The sequence below is a fragment of the Osmerus eperlanus genome, chromosome 14, assembly GCF_963692335.1.
Source record: "Osmerus eperlanus chromosome 14, fOsmEpe2.1, whole genome shotgun sequence".
NCBI classification, from domain to species: Eukaryota; Metazoa; Chordata; class Actinopteri; order Osmeriformes; family Osmeridae; genus Osmerus; species Osmerus eperlanus.
Window position 1 is genome coordinate 5,807,937 of NC_085031.1, and position 18,603 is coordinate 5,826,539.

The 18,603-nt window shown below is 49.1% G+C and overlaps 1 protein-coding gene across 1 annotated transcript; it reads right to left on the reverse strand.

The window, feature by feature from the left end:
* Window positions 1-4: 4 nt before the first annotated feature.
* On the reverse strand, window positions 5-18,375 carry LOC134033574 (endoplasmic reticulum metallopeptidase 1). Its single transcript, XM_062477788.1, has 15 exons — window positions 17,897-18,375; window positions 16,004-16,308; window positions 14,034-14,161; window positions 13,441-13,546; window positions 12,837-12,983; window positions 12,657-12,749; window positions 11,331-11,546; window positions 10,644-10,864; window positions 8,156-8,330; window positions 7,603-7,793; window positions 7,197-7,349; window positions 6,797-6,999; window positions 6,507-6,622; window positions 6,222-6,385; window positions 5-4,589 (listed from the first exon to the last, which is right to left on the reverse strand). Exons 1-15 carry the CDS (start codon window positions 18,166-18,168, stop codon window positions 4,413-4,415), a joined length of 2,667 nt encoding a protein of 888 aa, XP_062333772.1. The 5' UTR covers window positions 18,169-18,375; the 3' UTR covers window positions 5-4,412.
* Window positions 18,376-18,603: the final 228 nt, after the last annotated feature.

Here is an 18,603-nt window from a genome sequence, read left to right on the forward strand (position 1 = left end):
ACTTGTGTGTTAAGCCTTTTATTGCTGTACACGGTATCTGTCCTCAGACACTTTTCATCCAACTTGTTTTGCATAAGTAATCAAGTCCTTTCATTAGAATACCCTGTTAAACAATATTCCTAAATCAAGTAATCAATCAATCCCACACCCGTCGTTTCAATGATGCGATCCCATCTTTGATGTGACTTAACAGATATAAATGTACAGAGGAAACTTACGGAAAAGAGAAAACAAACATTAAACGTGCCGCTGTCCAATTAAATAATTAGTTGACTGTCTACAGTTCATCATAACTGTTCTCAGTCACGCTTTTCAGGGGAAGGCTGTGATATTAAAGGAGGTTTAATAACAAAAAGGCATGGATGAAAGTTCCAAACCAAAACATTAACACAATAATTATGACACAGCGCGTATAAAAATTCAACACATCCATCCACAACATCATCAAACATATTAAGACTTTGTCACAACGAGCATCTCATAGACCATCTCCCATCTCCTGAAGGAGAGTTCCATATATTTCAATTGGATTAAAAAAAAGGTTTCACTATTAAACAATAATCTAAATATACGGGCAGTTAATTATTTTCTCCCCGTATAAACTTGGATAAAAGGTCAACTTATAGGGTTCTCAGACCTTAAACATCAAAGTCAAGGACTTTAAGAACTTCACAGGCAATTATCAAGGATAATTACTGTTACGACGCTGAGAATCTTTATAATGAGATCTAGCACACTTTACTGAAGACCACAGACGATGAAAAGGCTTGAATGTTTGAACGCTTCTCCATTGTGCTGCAACAGTGATGAGAGACGACGAGGTCTCTTGCCTTCTCCAACACAGCACAGCCCATCTGTGGTCTTTGGCCCTGATAACATCAATTTATATTCGTTAAAAATATATACATTCAAGCACTTTCAGTGTCTATATTCCAAAACTTGCAATGCCTTAATTTTTTCCTTCTAAAATTTACAAACTTTCAAGGAGCTGTGGGAACCCTGGATATAGGTAATGATCAATATTCCCAGTTTGCAGATGTACTGTAATGGAAAGGCAGACAGACACAGATGCTTTTGTTTCGAGGGAGAAGAACGGTTGCCTTGCAACAGAAAAACGTAGCTCGCTGTATTCCATCCTCTAGTGATGTCCAGGGCTGTCTGTCCTGTGTTCCAACCATGTATCATCAGCAGATGCTGGGAAATTAATGAATGCAACACTTTAAACTACGTGCTTAAGTTGTCATTGAGGGAGTGGCACGGTGACACAAACTGACAAATCCAGGCATGTTGCTCTTCAAGCGTCTTTCTTTGTTTGTTATGCGAGACAAGACTTACATTATTTCAAAGTATTAATTCATACGAACAGCCAACAGCCACATCTTACTGACAGGATACAGAATAGGACTGGACAGTGTCAACTTAGTTGTGCTGAACCCCAAGTAGTAAACACAAGTCATGTGAAACCACTGGTGGAACAGGAAAGGATGCCCTATGATTAGTTGGCTCCTAAAAAAGAAAACCATCACTATCGTGTCTGACAAGCTCCCATACTAGTCACTCTTTCTGGAGCACGTCCCTGAACTACCAGGTAACAGTTTGAGATGATCACATACAGAATTCAGCTGAATTGATGAACGTCAATTATTCCTGTTATATTCTTTCCAACACAACTTTTCCCTTCCAAGCAACGAGCACAGTGAGCACCAGATGAAGACTGCGCCACACACTTTGATTATAACAATATAAATCTAGTTTAATTAAATTCTACTTATTATAATTTAGTTAATAAAGCTTATCTCTGTTGATTCTTAGTATATTTCATAAGTTCTGCTTCACTACAACAATAAACAAGTCACATCGAGGTTAAAGTCCCTGTCTTTCCTCATCGTGTTGACCTACACGCAATGACCGTCTAAAATAATGTTAACCCTGTCAGCGGTGCTGCCGACCTGTTCAAATTGAACGCACTCCATGCTCGTGTTCAATCTCTTGTCAGTCATACACATCATCAAGCAGATTTGAAAAGACTATTATAGGATGTATCCTCACCAAAGGTGTAAGAAATAGACAAAAAAAAAAACACCTGTGTTGCTGTACACAGTGGACGTTGCTACTGACGACCTGGTAAGAAGCAGGACATCCAGAAGAGTAAGGGCGAATCAACCCTTGTTTATGCCCTCGAAAGCCTGTCTTTAGAAAAGATGGTTTAAAAATCATAATAAAATAAACCTTGACCGCTCTACACACACCACAGTTCAAGTCAAACTGACCCTCTGAGTGTGTTGCAAGATTTGAGCAGACTACTGTGAGCTGGTCCCAGTATTTAGTTTATATCCCATAACTTGACACACTGGCCAGTGTCCCTGGTAGCATCTGTCCTGAAGCCGTGGGGAAACTGCAGAGTCATTGAGGAAGAGATTCGTCATAAATTCATATTATTTTGCATAGATTTTGTTTTGTACATTACTAATCTCAGAGGGTGAAGAACCAGTACCAGCGAGAGAGAGACAGACATAATATGGCCATATAAACAGGACCAGAACTGGGACCAGAGACACAGAACCAGAAGCAGGACCACAACCAGAAACATACTACCTCCCAGAAACACACTACCTCCCAGAAACACACTACCTCCCAGAAACACACTACCTCCCAGAAACACACTACCTCCCAGAAACACACTACCTCCCAGAAACACCCACTGTCAGCAGCAGAGGGAGCCACTCTGCAGACACAAGATGCTGAAGATGACGAGAGGCCGAGGTGGCCGTAACGAGGACCAGACCAACACTGACGTATCCCAGCTGTCAGTGTCCAGCCCCCTATGTCTTAGATCTTAGAAAAAACTGGCACATGACAGGCTCAAATCAGGACCCTTGTGAATCCCACCAGAAGACAATCCAAGCTTGTTAAAGCAATTCTAACGGCCTGTAGTGGAGTTCAGTCCTATATTGTGGTTAAGAGGCACACACAGACAGAGCACTGCTGGGAGTCAAGGGAAGTACTGGTTCTGGGAAGGGAATCAAAAATGTGGTGTTGCTTTTTCCCCAAAATATTTGATGCAAAAACAACATTTATAAAATCCAGAGGATATTGTAAAAAAGGTTCTCCAGAAAAAAAACATGAGAAGCACCATTAGTGTTTATGTCTGAGGCTGATTTTCACAGTAACACTGAACATGTCACTGACGATTATGATAATGAGGATTATGATAGAGAAATAAAGAGTAAAAATGAACAATTTGGACAATTGTGTAACACCATAACTTTGTAAAAATCTAAAACAACAGTCATCTTGTTTGGAAGGCTGTTTCTCCAGAACTCAAATGCAATTCGGATGACCAGCCATGGTCTCATCTCAAAACAACAGCCTCTCTGACATGAAACACCAGACAGTGTGTTTCAAGGCCTCAACAGTGTTCTGAATGTGAGACTTTAGGTTTTACAGCAGACTGATCCTTTAAAGTGTCTGTTCCCAGGAGAGTAGGGACAACGGTACTAGTCTCCGTGACAACAGCCCAGCTCAGAGCCACAGCAACAAGACACTACCTCTAGAACGTTGGCCTCATCTCAAGTCTTTCCATAAAGAGGCGGCTGAATGTTGTGAACTTGCACCAGTGTTCGAACTTTCTATGTAGGCAATCACAGAACAGAACCAACCAATCATCTAAATGTAGAACTTTGAGGACCTGTGTGGCCTCCATAGCTCAGGCCTCCTCAGCTCTATTGCATGGTACTCATGGTGACTATGGCTTCTGGCTTGCAGTGTTCACAGAGGAGGTTCGGCATGCAAAGGGCTTTCATAGGGAAAAAAAGAATGCTGAGAAGAAAAGAAAGAGTGAGAGGGGAGGAGAGAGGGAAGAGATGATACGGAAGAGAAAAGGAGACGGAGAGTGAGGTTCTCCCTCCCCCCTCAGAGGTAAAGGCGAATCTCTTGGGCTGAGCCAGGGAGTCTGTCCTGCAAGAAGGAGTCTGTCCTGCAGGGAGGAGTCTGTCCTGCAGGGAGGAGTCTGTCCTGCAGGGAGGAGTCTGTCCTGCAGGGAGGAGTCTGTCCTGCAGGGAGGAGTCTGTCCTGCAAGAAGGAGTCTGTCCTGCAGGGAGGAGTCTGTCCTGCAGGGAGGAGTCTGTCCTGCAGGGAGGAGTCTTTATCTGGCCTGGCTGGAAGAGCAGCATCCTTGTTGTTAGCAACAAAGCCTTGACACAGTGAAGGGTGGGGTCTCTCAATCACCTACATGTGCATGTCCTCCAGTGTGTGTGTGTGTGTGTGTGTGTGTGTGTGTGTGTGTGTGTGTTTGCGTGTTAGTCTGAGCAGGATGTGGACGTGCCCGCTGGCCAGTCCGATTAGTTCTGATTAGTTCTGTCCAGTGTGACTGGTGCGGTCCTCATTGTGGGTCCATGTGATTGGCTGCGTGGTCAGTATCGGTACATGTGATAGGTGCTGGACCAGGTGGAGGCGAAGGTCCAGGCTGGGAATCGAAGCAGCATGGCGTCCAGCTGGGGTGTCCGCTGGTCCTCGCCAAAGAAGTAGTGGGAGGAGATCGCCACGGTGACCATCCCCTCTGGGCCATCAGGGTCCCGTTCCCTGGGAGGCTGGTGGGGGGGGAAGAGGTGAACGTTACCAAAGGGTCACACACAGACACAGAGTAGAGTACAGGAAAGTAGAGCACAGGAGAGTAGAGTATAGGAGAGTAGAGCACAGGAGAGTAGAGTTCAGGAGAGTAGAGCACAGGAGAGTAGAGTACAGGAGAGTAGAGTACAGGAGAGTAGAGCACAGGAGTAGAGCACAGGAGAGTAGAGCACAGGAGAGTAGAGTACAGGAGAGTAGAGCACAGGAGTAGAGCACAGGAGAGTAGAGCACAGGAGAGTAGAGCACAGGAGAGTAGAGCACAGGAGAGTAGAGCACAGGAGAGTAGAGCACAGGAGAGTAGAGCTCAGGAGAGTAGAGCACAGGAGAGTAGAGTACAGGAGAGTAGAGTACAGGAGAGTAGAGCACAGGAGTAGAGCACAGGAGAGTAGAGCACAGGAGAGTAGAGCACAGGAGAGTAGAGTACAGGAGAGTAGAGCACAGGAGAGTAGAGTACAGGAGAGTAGAGCACAGGAGAGTAGAGCACAGGAGAGTAGAGCACAGGAGAGTAGAGCACAGGATAGTAGAGCACAGGAGAGCAGAGCACAGGAGAGTAGAGCACAGGAGAGTAGAGCACAGGAGAGTAGAGCACAGGAGAGTAGAGCACAGGAGAATAGGGTACAGGAGAGTAGAGCACAGGAGAGTAGAGCACAGGAGAGTAGAGTACAGGAGAGTAGAGCACAGGAGAGTAGAGCACAGGAGAGTAGAGCACAGGAGAGTAGAGCACAGGAGAGTAGAGCACAGGAGAGTAGAGCACAGGAGAGTAGGGTACAGGAGAGTAGAGCACAGGAGAGTAGGGTACAGGAGAGTAGAGCACAGGAGAGTAGGGTACAGGAGAGTAGAGCACAGGAGAGTAGGGTACAGGAGAGTAGAGCACAGGAGAGTAGGGTACAGGAGAGTATAGTACAGGAGAGTAGAGCACAGAAGAGTAGGGTACAGGAGAGTATAGTACAGGAGAGTAGAGTACAGGAGAGTAGAGTACAGGAGAGTAGAGCACAGGAGAGTAGAGTACAGGAGAGTAGAGCACAGGAGAGTAGGGTACAGGAGAGTAGAGCACAGGAGAGTAGGGTACAGGAGAGTAGAGTACAGGAGAGTAGAGCACAGGAGAGTAGAGTACAGGAGAGTAGAGCACAGGAGAGTAGGGTACAGGAGAGTAGAGCACAGGAGAGTAGGGTACAGGAGAGTAGAGCACAGGAGAGTAGGGTACAGGAGAGTAGAGCACAGGAGAGTAGGGTACAGGAGAGTAGAGCACAGGAGAGTAGGGTACAGGAGAGTATAGTACAGGAGAGTAGAGTACAGGAGAGTAGAGTACAGGAGAGTAGAGCACAGGAGAGTATAGTACAGGAGAGTAGAGCACAGGAGAGTAGAGCACAGGAGAGTAGAGTACAGGAGAGTAGAGCACAGGAGAGTAGAGTACAGGAGAGTAGAGCACAGGAGAGTAGAGTATATGTTATATGGCTATTGCGTATAACATAATGATAGTCTTGCGGGCTTGGTGGGATGACTGAACTGCAGCAAGAAATGTACAGACAACTTAGGAGGGCTGCCTAAGGCTTTTCAATGCAGGAAAAACCCTGCTGTACAGGTAAGTTAAGTACCTGTATTTCGAACCAGAAGTTCCATGCAGGGGCATCGAGGCCATGTGAGTAGAAGATGAAGTACTCCCCAGCCAGGTGATACTGGGGGTTCCCATCTCCAAACGACCAGCTGGATAGAGAGGCCCCGCGATGGGGCATGAGGTAGAGAGACATGTGGCTGGGGCCTGGGGAGGTGGTGGAGGTTGGAGAGAGGTCAGAATACACACATCCACAGAAAGACATGTAGATACACACACACACACACGGTAGACACCAGACAGCACAGAGACAGTGTGAGCTCCTGACCTTTGACCTGGAAGGCCATCCTGACTGTGCCCCAGTTGGTTGGTTCTTTAGATATGAGCTGAAACTGCACAGGAGACTTGGGGGAGACCTCAGGAGCAGGCAGGTACCAGTCCTTCCTGGAACACACACACACAGGCATGCACACATAAACATGCATACACATCAAGCCAATCAGGTTAAAAGACACTGAACTGTCTGTATTCTGCTAATCTGCTAACCCAACTACCAATTAGCATTAAGATTCAGGAAAGTGTTCACAAGGGAGCTAAAGAGGCGGAGGAGCTACTGACTTGACCAGGAACTTGATGGGCAGGAACCAGGGGAAGCCACAGAAGGGCCGGTCCTGGCGGCACTGGGTCCGGATGCTGTCGTTGAGCTCCGGGATGTGCGGCGTGACGTGCTGCATGCCTGTGTAGTCGAAGCTGTTCACCCACAAGCCTGAGTCGGTGCTCTCCACCTGGCCGTCCAGGCTGTGGAACGTCCGGGTGGTGTGCTGGGGACGAGGGGGGACGGGCGGGGAGACAGACACACAGACAAGACCGTCAAGCAGACATCCACCACTGAATCGGATCGGATCAAGTTGGTGTTATAGAGTGAAAACCAACAGGAGCGGAGAGCTAGCTGTTAGAGGTTGTGTGTGTACATGTGTGTATGTGTGAGTGTGTGTGTGTGTGTCTCTGTATGTCTCACCTGGATGAAGACCCGTTTGGGTCGGGGGCCGGCCGGGTCGGCAGAGTAAGGGAACAGCAGTCCAGATGACACCAGCAGGACCATCACAATGAAGACCGATCCCAGGGCTGCCAAGATCCACTTGGTACTGCGCACCAGGTACACAAAATGGAGCTGGGGGTGGGAGAGACCAAGAACAAGAGAGAGAGAGAGACGGAGAGAGAGAGAGATGGAGAGAGAGAAACAGAGAGCGAGAGAAGAGAGAGACAGAGAGAGAAGAGAGCGACAGAAGAGGAAGAAGAAAGACTGATTAGGCACAGAGTTGATTAAAAACCTCATCCATCACTTCTCATTCTAGAACAGCCGCAACACCCCCCCCCCCTCCTCTCTCTCTCTTCATCCCTCCCTCCCTTCTCTGTCAACTCACAAAGAAGGACGAGAGGAAGATGGTGGCCAGGGTGACGAGTGTTGCCAGGACAATGTCAGGGGGGATCTCCGACCCGCTCCGCCCCAGGATGGGGGTGAAGATCTCGAACACCACCCAGATCAGGAACATGAAGTGCACGTAGGGCAGCGCCAGACCCAACATGTAGAGCACAGAGTACTTCACTGAAGCTCCTGGATGGAGGGAGGGAGTGAAAGAGAAAATGTATTTAGATATGTGGTTAGATTTGCATCAAACTAGGGTTATGCAGGATGTGGAAGTGTAGTATATGACTGTGTAGAGTAGGGTTATGTAGTGTAGGGTATGACTGTGTAGAGTAGGGTTATGTAGTGTAGTGTATGACTGTGTAGAGTAGGGTTATGTAGTGTAGTGTATGACTGTGTAGAGTAGGGTTATGTAGTGTAGTGTATGACTGTGTAGAGTAGGGTTATGTAGTGTAGTGTATGACTGTGTAGAGTAGGGTTATGTAGTGTAGTGTATGACTGTGTAGAGTAGGGTTATGTAGGGTAGTTTAGGGTAGGGTAATATAGCTGACCTCTGTGTCTGAACTCTGAGGCCAGCAGCAGCTTGGTGGCCAGGGGGAAGGCCACCATGAGCATGGGGACGTAGGCGGAGCACAGGCCCAGCTGGGAGAGGTAGACCAGGGCACAGCACCACAGCAGCAGGCTCACATCGAAGTACAGCTCACCCAGATCCAGACGACGCACGCCCTGGAACACACAGGTCAGGGGTCAGGGGGAGGGGCTGAGTAGGGGGTCAGGGGGAGGGGCTGAGTAGGGGGTCAGGGGGAGGGGCTGAGTAGGGGGTCAGGGGGGAGGGGCTGAGTAGGGGGTCAGGGGGAGGGACTGAGTAGGGGGTCAGGGGGAGGGGCTGAGTAGGGGGTCAGGGGGAGGGGCTGAGTAGGGGGTCAGGGGGAGGGGCTGAGTAGGGGGTCAGGGGGAGGGGCTGAGTAGGGGGTCAGGGGAAAGCGTTGGGGAGTGGTCCTTGGGCTCAGGGTTAGGGTTAGGATGTATGCAGGTGAGGGAGTGGCCATACAGGGTCGACATCGACAGCACGGCAGGTGGTTGGAAGAGAAAGAAGTTCTGTGTGACAGCACCCCCCCCCCCCACCCACCCCTGCCTGGGTGAAGGCGCATTGCCCCCCCCCCCACCCACCCCTGCCTGGGTGAAGGCGCATTGTCACACACAGTGACAATCCATTAGCCTCCCTGTGTCATGATTCCGGCAACCTTTTTCAGGCCAGAGTTGAATACACTCATGATTCCTCATGAGAGTTGAGAAACATGACTTCCTCCTCCCTTGTTTGAATTCTTCCTCTTTCATCCTGTCATCCCTCTCTCCTTACCTCATGCAATAACACCCCAACTGCAGTGAGACAGTATCAGATGCTCTCTGGCCACAGAGAGAAAAAAAGAGGAAGAGAGGGGGAGAGAGAGAGAGAGAGACAGAAAGGGAGAGAGAGAGAGAGAGAGAGACAGAAAGGGAGAGAGAGAGAGTGACAGAAAGGGAGAGAGAGAGAGAGTGACAGAAAGGGAGAGAGAGAGAGAGAGACAGAAAGGGAGAGAGAGAGAGAGACAGAAAGGGAGAGAGAGAGAGAGAGTGACAGAAAGGGAGAGAGAGAGAGAGAGAGAGAGACAGAAAGGGAGAGAGAGAGAGAGAGAGAGACAGAAAGGGAGAGAGAGAGAGAGAGAGAGAGAGAGAGAGAGAGAGAGAGAGAGAGAGAGAGAGAGAGAGAGAGAGAGAGAGAGAGAGAGAGAGCATATTCTGCTTCACTGGATGGCCGTCGCCCCAGCCTTCTCACTCCAAAGAGCTATAAACAGGACACACACACGTGTGTGTATGTGTGTATGTTTGTGTATGTGTGTGTGTGCAGGGTCTTTGTCTGTGCTCACTGAGCTGCAGTCAGATAACTTGTCCCGTTTCCCTGTGGCTTACCTCCTACAGGACCTTCCTATTGTAAACCCAGTCTGCCCCTGCCTCAGAGCACAGTGCGAGTACATATTCTTCTAAAGCGAGCGTGCAGTGAGCCCAGTGTTCCTAGGTGGGGTTTATCTGTGTGTGTGTGTGTGTGTGTTTGTATGTGTCTGTGTATGAGTGTATGTGTCTGTGTGTGTGTGTGTGTTTGTATGTGTCTGTGTGTGAGTGTGCGCACGTGATAGTGTCTGTGGACACTAATGAAAGAAATGGTATTTGAATGAGCGCAGTGCTGTTCACACAGCTGAGTGAGTGAAAGAGACGGAAGGAGGGAGAGAGGGAGGCAGGGAGGGAGAGGTTGCTATGGTACACGGGCGATGGGGGTGGTTGGGGGGGGGTAAAATACTAAGAAACAGAGGTGAAGCGGGAAGAATGGAGGGAAAAAAAGAAAAGAGAGAAAGAAAGAAAGAGGGCTTATCTAGGTAGGAGGTCATAACCATGGAAATAGAATTCACAGTAGAATGTGGCTGAGCATTTTAATTCTACGCTCAGCCAATCACATGTTCAAGACTAATCTTAGTAGTGCGGAAACTTGTTAACAACACACGGATAACATCTCCTGTTCACACATCGTGTAGCAGATGGAAAAACAAACAGGATGGTTTTCAGTGTTACTTGGTGTGTGAATGTCTTGATTACATTACATTTACATTTAGTCATATAGCAGACGCTCTTATCCAGAGCGACTTACAGTAAGTACAGGGACATTCCCCCGAGGCAAGTAGGGTGAAGTGCCTTGCCCAAGGACACAACGTCATTTTTGGCACGGCCAGGAATCGAACTGGCAACCTTCAGATTACTAGCCCGATTCCCTAACCGCTCAGCCACCTGATTCCCTGATTGTTGTACACAGGAGCTTGCAGCTCGATTCAGCCATTGTCTTGACTGACCACTAAGCCATTTTAACCAGGATGACCTCCGTGGTCCTAATGACCCTGTCTGACCCTTGACATCTGACCCCAAAAATATAGCGTCTCACGGTACTAGAATCCCGTCCAGCCCTGACCAGAAGCGTCCTCTGTAGGGATAGGACCTAGTCCCAGTACTCACCCCATAGTACAGGTTCTTTGCCAGCGTGTGGATCAGAACCATCTTGCCGGTGGCGGCCGACCCGTACAGGCAGATGGAGGCGTAGAAGTGGCTGTACCAGAACATGGAGCGTCCAGACAGGGACACCAGCAGAGCCACGATCAGGACCGTCAGCAGGGTGACCAGCCAGCTCAGGACCACCACACCAGTGGCGTACGCCAGCTCCCGCACATACCGCCCCCCTGAGACACACACATACATATGTATAATGAGAGAGAGAAAATGGGACAGATCCAAACACACACAAAAACAAGCACAGACAGCATTATACAGTGTGTATAACCGGTCTAACTGGTGACATCTCTCTCTCTCTCTCTCTCTCTCTCTCTCTCTCTCTCTCTCTCTCTCTCTCTCTCTCTCTCTCTCTCTCTCTCTCTCTCTCTCTCTCTCCTCTCTCTCTCTCTCTCTCTCTCTCTCTCTCTCTCTCTCTCTCTCTCTCTCTCTCTCTCTCTCTCTCTCTCTCTCTCTCTCTCTCTCTCTCTCTCTCTCTCTCTCTCTCTCTCTCTCTCTCTCTCTCTCTCTCTCTCTCTCTCTCTCTCTCTCTCTCTCTCTCTCTCTCTCTCTCTCTCTCTCTCTCTCTCTCTGCAGTGCTATTTAACTCGCTTTCGCAGCCAGCTGTCTCAGTAAACAGGAAACCCTTCTGAGCACCCACCCAGGTTGGCGGCAGAGCGGCCTTCTTGCCCAGGTACACGAAGGTGGCGGCGGCCGTCATGTAGTTGAGGATGGCGCCCACGCGGGCGGGGTACGCCACCACCACCATGCCCAGCAGGTCGAAGAACACCATGTTACCGTGGCGATACGCCGAGGAATCCGCCAGCTCCTCCGACATCGCCAGGTGCTTTAGGACGGCCAGGATGTTGTCACCTGAAGAAAGGAAGCAGGGAGGAAGGGAGGTCAGAGGTCGTCGCTGAAGGATGATTCAACTGCGTGTCTGGGATGACGAGAATGTCCATCTTGCTGGACGGGGAGCTGGATAAGAGAGCCTCACACACATTTATTTAAATGCGTTTGCTTTGCTTTACCCATCGCAATGGTTTTTTAATGAGCGCAGTGCTGTTCACACATCTTTTTGCTTTGCATCGCAATGAAACCAGAACTGGCGTACTCGATACGAGGTGTAATATGGTCTGGATTTTGTTGGCGGGACACCATTGCTGGTTAGGAAGCGTTTGGTTGTGATGGCCCAGTGATGTGGGCTGAGAGATGCCCCGCTGTGGGCTATGAAAGATCTCCCTGTTCTGCTCTGGTTTAGACAAACAGTCCAGGAAGCCCACACACACACACACACACAATCACACACACGCATACACAACCAAACACACAGAACACAGTCCTGTCCCTGTGCTAGGGGACGTGGAACAAAGTGTCCATTGTTCTTGTTTTATGTGGGCCATCAACAGTGTGTGTCCAGTGTCCTGCTATCAGAACGTAAACATGCAGAGCAGCCACGCTTGCATGTGGTCTCAGCAGGCAGGCCGGTCCTCTGTGGTCTGAGGGGTGTGATGTTAGACATGATTCAGACTCCACCAGCATGCTTCACTTACCCTCCACAAAACACACTCTGTCTATCCGCTCTGCTCCTACCCGCCCTCCTATTCCTCTCCCCCCCCCCCTTCCGACAATCCACAACCCTCCTCCTCCCCTCTCCTGCCCCCTCCCCCCCCCACACACATATATAAATAGCCCCCCCCCCCCCCCCAGCACTCTCCCAGAATGCACCACTAATAATTCATGCTGTCTTCAAGGCCACTGCTCCAGCTTTGTTTCCCAGCCAGCAGTTTCCAGAAAGTTTGGCTATGATCTGCTCTGAGGTCAGTTGTTGTTCCGAGCATCCTTATGGTGCAGGTCCTGGCTGGGGGAGGGCAGACCAGCGTCCAGGAGCTACTAAACCCCAGACACAGGCACTAGGGAGTTGGAAAGCCATCCGTATCAGAAGAGCTGGTGTGTAAAGTAGTGTGTGTTCCTGAGTCGTACCTGCTCTTTGGATGGAGTCAGTCAGGATTCTGTCGGCAGTGTCGTACTTGGTGTGGTAGATGAAGCCGTTCTCTATGAAGGCCAGGTCTATACCTAAACACACACACACACACAGAGAGTTAGATTAAATAAACAGCGCCAAAATGCTCCAGATAGGATATCTAGCGGTTAGCGCGCTACCTGGGATGTTTCCAAAGTCCCTGTAGATGCGGAAGTCTGTGTCGGAGGGAATGACGCCACTCTGGAACACTTCCTGTCCCACCACAGAGGCAAAGGGGTGTTTGGCAGCATGGACGTATGCCTGCACCAGCCATGGGTTCTCTGGGCCTGGGGTCAGGACGACAGGGGAGGGAGGGGAGAGGAAGAAGGAGAGGGAGTGTCAGATTAAGAGTAAGCTACGATGTGCTGAGCATGCTTCCAGATGCAGAAATAGAACTCATATATCATCTGAGCATGCTTCCAGATGCAGAAATAGAACTCATATCATCTGTGCATGCTTCCAGATGCAGAAATAGAACTCGTATATCATCCGAGCACGCTGGGACTGTGGAGACTAGAGTGCAGGTGCAGCCAATCCCCAAACCAGACACCATAACAACACCTGGGCTTGGGGGGGTCGGACTGGGCGTCACAGCCAGGTGTTTGTCAACTGCTTCTCTCCTCAGAGGCGTGTTGCTGCTGAGTCACACACACACACACACACACACACACACACACACACACACACACACACACACACACACACACACACACACACACACACACACACACACAGACTACCTACCTGTCTGGAAGACGACCTCCTTGCCCCCCACTCCTGCTGCCTCCAGGTTGATGAAGGCTCTGACCTGCTGAGCCCATGGGTGCTGGGTGATGAAGCCGTGACTAGCCTGGGGGGGGAGAAGAGTGAGAGATGGAGAAACAGAGGGAAGATTGAAAGTGTGAAGGAGAGGAGAGAAAAGGGAGAAATGGACGGAGCGAGACAAAGATGCAGAGAGAAAGAGATGTAGCAATAAAGAGAAGTGTGAATGGAGATTTAGTTAGGTCAGTATTTAAATCTCTGGCCACAGCACTTCAAAGACACCGCTGTGTTGAGGGTTAGGAACTAAGGGTTTAGAGAACAGCCCTGTCAGCCTGCTGGTAATTAAAGTATATGGTAAGCGATAAGGTCAAAGTCTGCATGGTTCATGGTTCCTCTTTGTCTCCATTTCTCCCGTGGCTCTCTGACCATCCATCTCTGTCACCTTCTCCCTCTTTCTACTTTTGTCTTTAGCTCTCTCTCTCTCCCTCTCTCTCTCGCTCTGTCTCTCCTCTCTCTCTGTCTCTTTCTCTGTCTCTCTCCCCCCCCCCCTCTCTCTCTCTCTCTCACACACTCACCTGCAGCACGTTCTCCTCGGCTCCGTTGAAGAGGAAGATGACTCCATGGCGAAGGGGCGTGGTCAGGTTGGCCAGCGAATGGAGTACCTCCAACATAACGGCACAGCTCACTGCATCATCACTCGCTCCTGTGGGGACGAGAGAGGGGCAGGGGGCCGTTCACTGAGGATAGTGTGTATGCGTGTGTCTAGAGAGCTGTCTAACTACCAGACCAGAACCTGACATCGGCTAGACAGGCAGAGAGGTGAGCAGCTACAAAACAGGTACCTTAGAAAGTAATTACCACAGAGAGCCAATGAGATGGCCCGGCTGATAAGAGGACAACACATGATGAGGGTGAGAAGGGCAACAGGTACGTGGAACCATCCCACAGACCTATATTAGCATAATATCTACCAACTGACCTCCCTTATGGAGAGAAAAAGAGAGAGCATGTGTGTGTGTGTGCGTGTGTGAGAGAGAGTAAGAGTGCACAAAAGGACAGCAAGTATGAGAAAAGGGAGTTAAGGGGGAAAGAGAATAATATAACTCAGCTCTGTGAAGGAGCGAGACAGAGAGACAGAGAGAGAGAGGGGGCGAGGGCGAGAGAGAGAGTGTGCAGCATGCCAGGGAGCAGGGTGCCGTATCTTTGTATTAGTTTCCTCTACATCTGCAGCTTTCTCTCTCTCACAAACATTCAGTGCCCTAATAGTCCTCAAGTTAAGATAGGCTAAGATAAACTAGGGTCGGCAGGTCTAGTAATCTGCTCCTTACCATGGATGTCTAAGTTCAGGCTTAATCAAGGAGATCACACCCTGATTATGTCAGCTTTCTAGTTAATGGTCACCAATCAACAAACCCAGGGTCAGATTAAGCCCCCGAGGAATTCTGGTACAAACTATTAGAGGGTGAAATCAGGAAACGGACTCAGCATCTGTTAGACAGGGACTCCACTATGGGAGGATAAAACCTGTACAGCAGGTCACCGTGCCCTCAGAGCGCTGTCCAAACCCCCCTTCACAGTCATGTGGGACACTGCATCGGATTATTCAACTCCTTTCTTGGAAGGTGGGGTGGGGGGGAGATGTTTGGAATTCCTGAGTGTTGTGGTGCAGTTCTGCTGGTTCTGTAGGTGGGTCTGGGCTGGGAGGAGGCTGGTCCAGTCTGGGATGAGGCTGGTCCAGTCTGGGATGGGGCTGGGCCAGGAGGGGATGGGGCTGGGCCAGTCAGGGATGGGGCTGGGCCAGGAGGGGTTCAGGGAGTTTTCCTGCTTCTCATCTACGGGTGTGTTTGCTCAACTCTGGTATCAGTTTCCTGGTACTGTAGGCTGGGCTAAGTGCACATTCAGGAACATTTCACAGTATGAGGCTCCAGGGTGGAGACTGTTAGAAGCCTCTGTGTGTGTGTGTGTGTGTGTGTGTGTGTGTGTGTGTGTGTGTGTGTGTGTGTGTGTGTGCGTGTGTGTATGTGCGTGTATAATGTGCTTGTTTGCAAAGAACTGAAACCCGACTGTATTGACTAAAGAAATGTGCTTGTGAGTACACTTTAGTACAATCTGATGACCAGGCTCTCTCTCTCTCCACCCAATGTGACACTTAACACCCTCTGAGGCACATTTCTGCATATGCCTTGACCATAGCTGCCAAAAACTGATACCGATTCAGGATCTAGATACTGACCCAAGTTAAAAATCAAATATCCAGCTCTCTTCTCTGACCAGGAGGGAAGTAACAACAAAACTATCCGTTATAAGTCCTAAGTAGGATCTCCATCACATGCATGTGTTTCTAAACCATGGAGATGACTGAGGAGGCTCGGGGGACATGTTTTCAGACAGTTAGAGGTAACACATCCAGACGCACTCCCGGGCCCAGGAGGTTTTCTGTTGCTCTAAATCAGTCTCTGACACTGAGCGCTCTGTCATTATTGACTTATTGAATCACAGTGGCATGGCTCGGCTGTCCAGCACCAGATGCCGGTTAAGGCCATACCTGGGCTGTTGGCCACTGAGTCAAAGTGACAGTTGGCCAGCATAAAGTGCTGCGCCCCGGTCTTGGGCTCCAAGCGGACGGCGATGTTGCTGACGCGGTCATAGTAGCTGGTGAACCCGCCCAGGAAATCGATGCTGAAGGATCCGGTTGGCCGCTGCACGTCCACGGTAAGGCGGTGAGGTCCGGCGGCGCTTTCGGAGCGGACGTGCTCGATCTGCTCCAGCAGGTACTCCACCGTCAGGACCTCGTTCTCATGGCTGCCAACAGGGCGCGGCCCAACACTTGTGATCCGCTCCAGATGCCTCCTGGGAAGTGGGCGAGGAGGGAGGGGTAATAGAGAAAGTGTGTGAGAGAAATGGGGACGGAGGGAGTGAAGTAAATAGGCAAGAGGGAGAAAAGGGTGAGAGAGAGAAGGGAAAGAAAAGAGAGAGGGAGTAAAAAGAAAGGCAGAGGATGGTTGACAGTTGGGTTGTTATTACAGTTTTAAATAGTCAATTCCTGTCAAACAAATACATATTTGATTTATCATTTTCACTCATCCATCTAGAGTGGTGGAGGAGCCAAGGAGTGTTTTAAAAGAAAAACCAACAGTCCGAATCTACCGTTACTGTACCCACTTCTCCTTTGTGTTTGGTTTCATAATGAGTTCCTACTGCCACAGCCCCTTTCAAGAACACACATCTGATCCCTGCTGATCACAGAGAGGCTGTCCTACTGGTCAGCTGGCTAGCCCTACCATGGCTACAGCATGTCACAGTCCTACCAGTACATAGTCCAGTCCAGCTGTACATATGGCTGCCAGAGCTGGTCAGTGGGACTGGCTTCCATCCTGTTTCCTCTCCTATCATATCCTTGTGTTATCTTCGGGTCATTCTGACCCATCAGTCATTGTGACCCACCGTCGTATTGCGACAGATTTACCGCATACAAAGACAAAGTGAAGCATTTTCTTTTAACCGTTGGGCTGTCTCAGACCCCCCACATTGCAAAGGTTAAAATAAAATTATTTTAATTTGTTTTTGTATTGGGTAAAATTGGGTAAACACAACGATGGTTCGTTATGAACCTTTGGGTCATGTGACCCGAAGGCAGCACGAGGGTTAAGAAGAAAATAGCCAACAGCTAAAGCAGGGGCCTCCATGCCATGGCCGGCACTGATATAACCTCATGACACAGCCAGGCTATCTGACACCGTGGGAAGCTGATCCTCCAGAATAACTCTGATGCTGACATAAAGGGGCATCATACAAGCACGGACACAGACTGGTGCACACACCCACCTGCAGACTGACAAACACGTGCACACACACACGCACACCTGCAGACTGACAAACACGTGGACTGACACATGAGCACACACAGACCATCAGAGTGACACTCGCATGAGCCCACAAACACTTTCACGCGCAAATACATCTTCACCCTCTGATTAGATGGACAGAACAGTACTGTAAGGGAGCGGCTCTGATGTAATTTCTGTGCACAGGAGTGTTAATGAAGAATAACGTGAAACTAAGGACAATATGAACATTAGCCTTGAATGCCCTTTGCTAAATGCTGATAACAGCAAACAAAAGTAATGATGCAAGTGCGAGTGCAAACTACAGTGAGAGTACACGAACGGGCGAATCATTAACAGACTAGCAAGTCAAGTGACTTTCTCAGTTGCACACCTTATCGACGTCTGAGTTAATTTACCCTGAGGCAAGCTACCGACCGTTACTAGGTGGGTCTGTTCAGTTGAGTACAGAAGCCAAACAACTAGAGGAAAGGTGAGAACGGTAGCTGGCTAGCTAGGTATTTGAAGGATCCGTTAAGGAATCAAACCTGTAAAAGTATGATCCACCCGCCACATAAAGCATTGTACTTAAGCAATAACAGTAAAACACTCACCTTGCACGGACTGCATTGAACTCTCCAGTAGACTTGCCTATGACAAGCTGCTGTAAGGATAACTGAACGAGTCCCCACAGCACAAAGATAAACACAGCCACAAGAAAAGCTGCGACTCCTTCGCGCAGCAGGTACAAGTTAACGTCCGGCTTTCTTTTCAGGTCACTGCAGCCGTTATTTCCACACTGACCCTGGGAGTCGTTTTGCTCTTGCAAAACATTGGTTTGCGTCCCGTAGGGTTTTATTCTTCTTATAGTGGTGTCACTCTCCATCTTTGCCACTGGTACACCAGCAAGCGTCGCTCGCTTCAGCGAATAACCGACGGATTGCAAAGAGGGTCAAAATTCCCTCTTGACTGAGGAAGTGGACGGTAGGACAGAAGACGCGAAAATGCGAAGCTGGAATAAGTGCTGTAAAGTTCAAGATACGTTCTGTAATTATGTTAACCAAAGCAATTAAATAAATCTTAAAAGACACTGGACGTGATTATTTAAAAGTAACTCATACGCTTAGAATTACATGAATTATGAATCGTCAAAGAATAATTCTATAGTTTGCCCCGCCCAGAAAAACTGATGATGATCAACTTAAGTGAAACGATTCAGGCTTTAATATTGTAATATGGTGCCCCCTGGAAGACCGGTCGTTGACGTTACAGCACATATAGACAGAACCACTGTGCAAACTGTACTAAGACCTTTCTGCCC

Excerpts from the sequence above, each read along its gene's own strand:
- LOC134033574 (XM_062477788.1), bottom strand. The coding sequence starts at position 18,168 with ATGGAGAGTGACACCACTATAAGAAGAATAAAACCCTACGGGACGCAA. Across the intron at positions 13,547-14,033 it reads CCGAGGAGAACGTGCTGCAG|GCTAGTCACGGCTTCATCAC; the intron begins GTGAGTGTGTGA and ends CTCCCCCCCCAG. Across the intron at positions 7,000-7,196 it reads CCAAACGGGTCTTCATCCAG|CACACCACCCGGACGTTCCA; the intron begins GTGAGACATACA and ends CCTCGTCCCCAG.